Source organism: Lactuca sativa, chromosome 5, assembly GCF_002870075.4.
Source record: "Lactuca sativa cultivar Salinas chromosome 5, Lsat_Salinas_v11, whole genome shotgun sequence".
NCBI classification, from domain to species: Eukaryota; Viridiplantae; Streptophyta; class Magnoliopsida; order Asterales; family Asteraceae; genus Lactuca; species Lactuca sativa.
In genome coordinates this window covers 366,536,591-366,546,244 of record NC_056627.2, presented here as the reverse complement: position 1 = coordinate 366,546,244, position 9,654 = coordinate 366,536,591, and the positions used below count along the sequence as shown (strand labels likewise).

Below are 9,654 nucleotides of genomic sequence, written 5' to 3'. Positions count from 1 at the left end.
ATTAGTGTTGAGAGTGAAGGAGGCATAAGATGAAGAAGAAGATCTGGTCACCATAATTGAGAGGAATAAGATGTAGGGCCGCATGATAGAAGAAATTAGAAGGATCGGAAATCAGGCCGATACCATATAAAGATATGATTTTTAAATCTCCAATAATCTGGAGTATTGTATATTGCACCATATAGAGTTTACAGAGTTCAAGATATCAAAATTTTAAATACAACAAGATAATCTTATCAAGTAGAGATATATAAGTTATTGGGTGTTGATAAGATAAACTTATCGTTAATAGTTTTGTTTGAATTTTAATAAATAATTTTTTATTTTGATTATGTATTTTTTAATTAATGAAATAGTTTTATTTTTTTTTATTAATTTTATATAATTATTAAATTATATTTAATATATTTAATTAAGAAAGAATGAGATAGCGAGAGGTTGTAATTTCCTATCATTGTGGTTTAGTTTCCGAGTTTAAACAAAGAAAAGAAAAAAAGAAAAAAAAAGAAAAAAGAAATGAAAATAAGATTTTGTTTTGTGTTGCCGAGTTTGAGATAAGTGGAAATAAAGTTAATCATTTTGTTTTTTCTTTCTAAATCCTTCCCAATCAAAAAGAAAGTTAGGAGAGAAAGTGATCATTCTATTTCCTTCAACTTTTTTTTTTTTTCATTTCCTTCTTTTAATTAAACTCTAGAACACAATTTTTTTTTTACTTTCTTTTCATTTTTTTTATTTTCTCTCGTTAGTTTGAACCTGTGAACGGGATATGAGTGTAGTGAGGAAAAAATGACATGATGATGAAAGGGTGAGATGATACACCTACCAGCCTTATTGTCAAACACGACAATTTAAGAAGTTTAAAAAATTAAATTAATTAACGTATTACTTAGTTATCGTGTGCAAATTATAACCTTAATTATTTAAAATAATAATTCTTTGATTGATAAACTTGTTTGATTATTAGTTTTTTTAAATACATTAACGACATTTTCTTTTGAAAATATGTAAAATAACATTGAAGAGACTGAAATTATGTTCTTTTTACTTACAAAGTGTCTTTTGCTACAATGATACTCGATGTGTCGTTATCATAAATTTTATTACTAACTGCAACATGATAATAGAACTGAAACATGATACAACATTTTAAGTAGGAAACCTAAAACGCAAAAACAAAGTGAAAAACCCTAAAATACGGAGGAAAAAAAAAACAATAATAACAGTAAGGCTTAACGACCGTCAACATGTTGACTAACGGTAGTATTTTTACACGGACTCGGAGGTAAACTACTTCCTACAAGACGCTGTACAAAGGTTTCGATTCTCTGTCCGTTAGTCTCCGTCATTAACCGCTTACCCCCAAACGGCAACGTTTCCACTCCTCTCTCATTCAACAGCTTCTCCATCGACACCGTCTGTCCTACTCCGCCGTTCAAGTAACCGTTCGCCTGCAAAATATAAACTCTCCGATCAGCGTGTTTGCCGGTTGAAGATCATAAAACAAATATATGTTAGTAATTAGGAAACGAATTTCTTCAGAAGCTTACCTGAATTCTAACGTAATCGGCATGGTTCCAGCAGAAAGCGTTACCTAAGATTTGGTCAACAGTTTCCGATACACCGTCGAGAGCAATGCCAACGACGCACTGATTCAGACAATGGCCGCTACCGCTAACCTTTGGATGAGGCGAATTGCTCAACGGACCGTTACCTAAGGAAAGGACTAAGAGGTCTTCGACGCCCGTGAGGGAGGGGAAATCGCGTTTATTGTGTAAAACGTGAGTCACCACGGCGGCGGACGGATTGTTCATCACTAAACCGCCGTCAACGGCGAAGCAGGAGGTTTTACCGTCGACTGATGTGAGATGGAATGGCTTGAGCATTGACGGATCAGACGATGTAGCTCGGCAAACTTTCCAGAGATCGAAGTTGTAGCTAGCCGATTGGGAGGCGTCGGCTCGAGAGAAAACAAAGGGCGCAGAGCTGTTCAGGTCATAGCAGGGAACAATCAGAGGCTTACATGTGTCCTTCAACGTCAAAACCTTTCCGTCGTCTCTAGTTAACGCCTCCTTCAACACCTTCTCCATACTTTTGCCGGAAAACATCCGTCTACGGTGAACTACGCCAACATTCTTCACCTTAAACAGCTCCGAGTTCCTGTCGCTGATAAATTCAACCGCCTCTCTCGCAGTAAACCGTGGACGGCCGTTTCCGTCATCGGCGTTAAGCATTGCCGCCAGAAGTGCTCCAATGCCGGTACCGGCTATGATGTCGAAGAAATCTATGATGCGGGAACCAGAGTTACCTGTTTTGGCTTGGATCTGGTCTTCGAGGTGGATCAAGGCGGCGCCGGATGGTATGCCGGTTGTTCCGCCACCGTCAATGCTAAGGATACGCGTCTTCTTGCTGCTTTCTCGTTGAGAAAGCCATTGCTGCTCAAGCTTCGAGAATATCTCCAAGGTAACCTTACTAATCTCCATATCCTTTGATTTCGAGAATAAAGAAAAATTCTCAGTTGATTTTAAGCTAATACGTGGAAGCTTTAGGCTTACAAACTGTCGCTCTCGCACTCCTAGGAATACTCTCACAGTTTATGTTTAGTGTTTACGAACACAGAGTTAAAGCAGGGGCAGAAAAAGTTGAGGACTTAGCAACTACTTATATAGTTATATACTTACAAACACATACACAAATACAAATAGACGAAATTGCAAAAATGGTGCATATTCATATTTTTTGGTTTTAGTCAAAACCTTGATCTTTTTGTTTTTATGGTCATTTTGAACTAGTTTAGTTGTGTTTTTGATCCATCTAAATAGTGAAATGACTGTAATATCATTGGGATATTTATTTTTTTATTTTTCTTTCATTTCTTTTTAAATCTAATACCAATTTATTTATTTTAATAATTAAAAAATAAAAGAAGGGCCCACATTCTCTCTCTCTCTCTCTCTCCCTCTCCCTTTCCCTCTCCCTCTCCCTCTCTTCCCCACCTACTCCTTCTCTATTTTTCTTTCTTCCATTCACCGTAACTTCAACCCAAAATCAAAAAGGAAAATGTGACTGTTATTGGACCACCGAAGATCGTTCTCACAATTTTCTCCAAGAAAATTCGACTTTTTCCAGACCACCGAAGGACCTCCGATTGTCGCCCAACCCTGTGCCACCATCGTCTTTTCCACTGCCGCCATTGGCGCTATTGCAGGCCATGGCAGATTGGCAGGCACGACGATGGCTACGTGTTCTTCTTTCTCTAGAGGTCTCTCTCTTTCTCCTTCGTTCATACTCTCTTTCTCCCTCTCGATTCTCTTTTAGCTCTCTCATCTCTCTGATTTCAACTAAGACACACAATTAGTAACTTACCTGAAAGAAATGTGGAGGACAAATTGGGAAGAAACCCAGATCATAAAATTCCCTAAACCACACGTTTATCGGAAAGAACAATATCATCTGATACCCAGTTCATTCTTCCTTAATAAGGGTGATAAAGATGGAAAGTAATAAGGCTTTCTTATTCATTAAACTTGCCTCTACATATGTAATAATAACACATAGATCAATTTACAAGAGATGAAATAAAGGAAGCTGATGGATCGTGCATTAAAAACCTTGGATTCCATTACTCTGATGAATGAAGAATACATTGGGTTTGGCGGGTTGAGGATGACAACTAAGTCTCGACAGGAAAAAGGAGAAAGAGAAAAGATAACAGAGAAAAGAGAAGAAGTGGGTTATCTGTTCGCCGCCGATGGTTATGTGTCGGGAAGACATGGTGGAAGGTCGTGAGCACCAGTTGTGGTCTTTTTTCTTTTGTTGGCGATGGGATAAAGAGAGGTGTAGGGTTTTACATCGACATTTTTGTTTTGTAGAGAGAGCGAGCGAGCGAGCGAGAGAGAGAGAGAGACAGAGAGAGAGATATGGGCCCCAAATTAGTTACTTATTTTATTTTTCATTTAAATTAAATAGAAAAAGCATAAAAATATATATCAGAAGAGCATAATAGTCTTTTCAGTTTACTGATGGACCAAAAACGCAAAGAAACTAGCTCAAAAAGACCACCAATCCAAAAAGTCGTGGTTTGGACTAAAACCTCCCACAGGGACCATATTTGCATTTTTGTCATACAAATTTGTGTGTGTGTGTGTGTGTGTGTATATATATATATATATATATATATATATATATATATATATATATATATATATATCGAAAAATGTGAATATGTGACTATTATGTACCTAATAGAACACCATTGAATTGAGTTAAATTATGGAATGAAAAAGATCAATTATATATATTTTTATTACAAAATATCATTGAAGTTTATAGGGAAAGTAAAAAATCAATACTTTTAACGAATATAACTCAAATGTTTTGTACTTCAATTGAAAAACTATATCGAATGATTTGTGAAAACTTTAATTGAGTTATTGCATGTTCTTTTTTTTTTTTTTTTTTAATCTTTTATTCTATTAATTTTTATTTAAAATTTAGTAGAGTTGATTAAATGGTTATGACTTTTAATTTTTTAAGTTCTTAAACACAATGAAGAAAAAAAAAACATAAATTTGATCGGTTAGTATATCACATGATTAAGGAATAATAGTAAACGAAATATCATGATTAGTTTGACACATAAATTTCCATTGTCTCTATAGATTTACATATGTTTTGTCTTTTTTAAATACCCATGTCAATATTTATGAATGCTAAAATTGTTTATGTGAATTAGGATAGAAATTGAGAACGACTCTAAAAAAGTCAAAGTAAAAATGATAACTTGAAAATAAGTTCTTCTAGGAAAACAAAGTAAATTGGAGACAACTGATATATGAAATAGAAACATATTATATTTAAAATTGAATTAAATAGAAATTATATTATATTTAAATTTCAAAATTTGTATTTATACTGTATAGTTTTATGTTAAAACGACGTAGTATTGGAAGTTTTATACCTAATCTTACATACATGACAGTCACACACTTTTCCATATATATATATATATATATATATATATATATATATATATATATATATATATATATATATATATATATATATATATATATATATATATATAGAGAACTAGGTTCAAGTATTCTAACTAATTATTGTGCATATATCATATGCTATGAGAATTACTAAGAGAATATGTTGTTTAGCAATGCAAATACATTCAACCTTACCAAAATATCTTCATTTTCATGCATTTTCGCTAATTATTATTTATTTTTGTTCTTACACATCGTTTTTCACTCATTTTCATTTTAACAGAATACGACCCAATAAACATTCTGATAGAAATGAGAATAATAATAATAAATGTATAATAACCTTATAGACGATTTAATTAGTGAGAATGTGTGTTAATGACAATAGTTATGTAAGATTGAATGTATTCGTATTGTTAAACAACTTATTCTCTTAGTAATTCTCATAGCATATGATATCCGCACAATAATTAGTTAGAATAGAATAATCTAAATCTATATATATATATATATATATATATATATATATATATATATATATATATATATATATATATATATATATATATATATACACACACACACACTTTGTCGATCTCGTCACCAATAGTGAAATGCATGTTATTGTTTTATTTGTGCTTTACGATTTTTGTAGAGTTAATTTTGGAGGATGAATATTTATTGAGTTATCGTATATATCCTTATAAACATTACTTTATGAAGAAAACATTGTTGAATGTTCAAGAATGATTTAAGAATCCAAGATTAATGTTTTTCATTCTCCATGTGAGGGAATCATGGTTAAATCCATTGATGTTGAAACTAGTTATCTTCAGTCATACGTTCACTTGTTTCAATTTCCGTTTGTTTCTTTTTCATTGTCACAAAATGTAGTTGATGTAAAGAACGATATCGATTTTTTTTTTTTATTATTTTGATTACGTGATTCTCATAAGAATGTCAGTATGAACTTGTCTTTATGAATTTATTCCTTCAATAATGTTATTAAGCAACAACAACGTTAGCAACAATTGCAACTGTTATTGTTTTTTTCATTCTCATAAAATATATTTGTCTAATCATATCACTTTCTACTTCATTGTCATAGAATGTAATTAAAGTTCATTCTATACCATTCTCATTCATTTTTTTTAAATTGAAAATAGACTATCATTTTTAAGATTTTTTTGTTTGATTATTTTTTTTTCTAAAAAATGATGTCATACTTTAAGTAGCTCAAATTTGAGTGTATTTGTAATTTTTTCTAGAAAAACATGCATATATGAAAAATGCATCTATATGCACTTTTGTTTTATGCACTCATGCATTTATGTTCGTGCATATATGGATATTTTTAAAGATTTTTTCTACATATGCACTCCATATGGACGATTTAATTCATTAATTCATTTTTGCAAAAAGTTATCGGACAAAAAAAGTTTACGGGTTCTGAAGAAACTTTAGGGCTGCAAAAGATCTTGATTATCTGTAACTCGGTTAATGCATTAAACTGGAAATAATATAAAAACTATTTTATAATTCCTGGTTCATCTTCTTGTTTATGTAACGAAAAATATATATATTGAAGACGAGTGTATCTAGAAATAGATTTGGAAAACCTAATCATTGATGCCCACACTCAAATCTCTAGCTTCAATTTACTCTCCTTGTTTGTATGTGTGTGTGAATTCCTTAATTGGGTATGAATTTTGTAGATCTTGTTAACAAGGAATAATTTGGGGATTTAATAACCATTTTTCAATAAATTTAGTAATAAAAATTTTGAATTTGTTTTAGATAAGACAAAATGTTCATTCTAGGTGATAAGGGACAAAAATGTTATAAACACTAAACCGGAACAAAGAATGTTAGATATTAAATATAAGAACACAATCCCTAAACCAAAAAACTATTTATGTGATTCACGCTTAAAAATAAAAATAAGTCTACAAAAATGATCTTCGGGCCAAGAATTGCATGGAGCTAGTGATGTCCAACCTAGCTGGATTGATACGTTTGGATTTTATATTCATGTGAGACATGAGACATGAGGTTTGGAATTCGATTACTGTAAACATCTTGTAAACATCTGTTTCACGTGAAATTTTCCCCTGAAAATTCATTGGGTTTCTAATTTTACCTTGTAAAAGAGCTAGAACATGAGTTGTTACTGTTAACAGGTAAAGAAGTTATGCTTATTCGTTTGGTGATTAAAAAAAGAATTGCATGGGAAATTTGACCCACTTGGTCACGTGCAGGGACAAAAACTACACGTGAGATTGGAACAAAATAATCAGGAAAATGTCTACTGCTAGTCGACAGTACTAATGCTACTACCTAATAAATTAAGATAAAAGGAATATACAATCAGGAAAAATGTATAGTGCTAGATGCCTACATGTCGTAAATTAATAGATAGCACATATAGTCTTAAATTGCCTAGTCATAAGTCTCAGCAACTTTAAATTGATAGGACGACATTCCTTTTGGCATCACTTATGGTGGATTGGTGGTATGCATAAATCGTGTGTTCAAGTAATTTAATTTTGATCAAATGACTGCTGGTCTAACATTATTCGGTATTGTTTTTTTTATAAGTGAAATAATTTAGAAATAGTTTAATATATTTATGGTTTTAAAAAAAATTATTTTTGAATAAAAAGAATAGAAATGGTTTATTTTATTATTCTTTTTTATTTTTTTTAATTGTTGGGTTGGTTATTTTGAATTATTAATTTGTCATTTTGATATATATATATATATATATATATATATATATATATATATATATATATATATATATATATATATATATATTATTTAATTAAATAAAATAGTAAATTACACATATCATTCGAACCCTACGGTATTTTTTTCTTACGGTTTCTATGTATACATAAAATAATCATATTGCCCTTACATTTTTATTGTAATTTTTTTTTATTATTTATCTAATTATTTATATTATTATTACAATCAAATGGGTCCATGACTCATTTCCTTCCCCAACCACGTATCAATTTCAATTCTTTCCCTACCTACCTACCTACTATTTTGGGATGATAAAAAAAACCTGAACACAAAACCCAAACATCTCAGATCGGATAATGGGTTGTTATTGGGTTCATGACAGTGACTGAGTTATTCTTACCCCGACCTGCCCTGCCTCAGTTATATATATATATAATATATATATATATATATATATATATATATATATATATATATACTACTTATAAAAGAAATCTAACTATTTCTATAAATAGATTGAATATAATAATATTATTTTTTTAAGACGTCCAAACTATTAAGCTTGAAGTACAACACATTTATAATATAATAATATTAAAACTTTAACCCTATCCTTTATCCCTTAAAAATCTCGTATCAAATTAATAGAAGAATTCATTTGCAAATTGAACCCGTCAATCTCAACACTTCAGTCATTTGAAGCGGTCAATGTCAACAATTTATAGAGGATCTCTTCTCTCACATTGGTAACAAACCATCTGATAATATCTATCTTCGTAATCCCTTCAAAGTAAGAAATATACGCACACTCTCTCGAAGAACCCTAACCAGTAACCAAGACAGTATAACCACCACCACCACAGCCGCTCTGCCTCCTTCCGCCTTCAACCAACCACTATCACGACTACCGCCCTTCCTCTCACCCACGACATGAACTTTCTTTTGGAACATAACATTTTTCTTTAAAAAAATATCGTTGAAAGAAGCTATTTGTCCCCGCCGCTGTGCGCGGGTAACGACTAGTATATATATAAAACATATTTGGTCAAATGTTGAATTTTAAGTCGTACAAAACTTAATGCACTATGTACTACCCTTTTATACATTAAGAGTATTACAAAAAATTAAGGAAACAATTTGGTCAAAATTGACTCGATATTCCTTATTTTCAACAATTTGAATCGATCAAAATTGGTTGAAGTATTCCTCCACTTATATGTTATACACCATCTCTCTCACTTTCTCTTACCCTCTATCGCCAACGACAAAACCACCAACATCATCTCTGCCTTCAACCACAAGCGTCATTGTCATTTTCACTATGTTCAAACACGAAATCTAACCACAGCGACTCGAATAACCATCACCACTCAGGTTGATTCCCATTTTGATTTCCCTTTCTCTCCTTTTCCCCTCTTTCAAAATCCCACCATTGCCACCTTTTACCACCAATTGCACTACCACACACAACCCCCTTCTCTTTAATAAACCGAAGATCCAAACCAGAAGTCACATAAACTAGGCTAAAGAGTTCTATCTATCTCTTTAACTAGGCTAAAGTATTTCTTTTATGAGGAATATGTCATGAGGATCATATCCTATTATAGGGCTCGAGAGGAGCGAGTGAGATCATGGATGATGTAAGGTATACCTGAAGTCACGGGTGAGGCAGTCTGCCAGTACGTTTTTGTTTCCTGCAAGATGTTCAACAGTGAATGTATATCGTGAGAACCACTCTTGCCAACGTATTAGCCGGCCTAATTTGTTATCTCCAGCAATCTTAGTTATGAGGAAATAAGTAAAATTTTTATTATCTGTACGAACCAGGAATTTTACTGGTGTTAAATATACAGAGAATTTTGTAATAACTCTTTTTACAGCGAGTAATTCTTTTTCATTGCTATGGTAG

The 9,654-nt window shown here is 31.9% G+C and overlaps 1 protein-coding gene across 1 annotated transcript; it reads right to left on the bottom strand.

Moving 5' to 3' along the window:
• Positions 1-1,080: 1,080 nt before the first annotated feature.
• LOC111917631 (probable inactive patatin-like protein 9) lies at positions 1,081-2,649 on the bottom strand. Its single transcript, XM_023913300.3, has 2 exons — positions 1,548-2,649; positions 1,081-1,448 (listed from the first exon to the last, which is right to left on the bottom strand). Exons 1-2 carry the CDS (start codon positions 2,478-2,480, stop codon positions 1,230-1,232), a joined length of 1,152 nt encoding a protein of 383 aa, XP_023769068.1. The 5' UTR covers positions 2,481-2,649; the 3' UTR covers positions 1,081-1,229.
• Between the last annotated feature and the right edge of the window lie 7,005 nt (positions 2,650-9,654).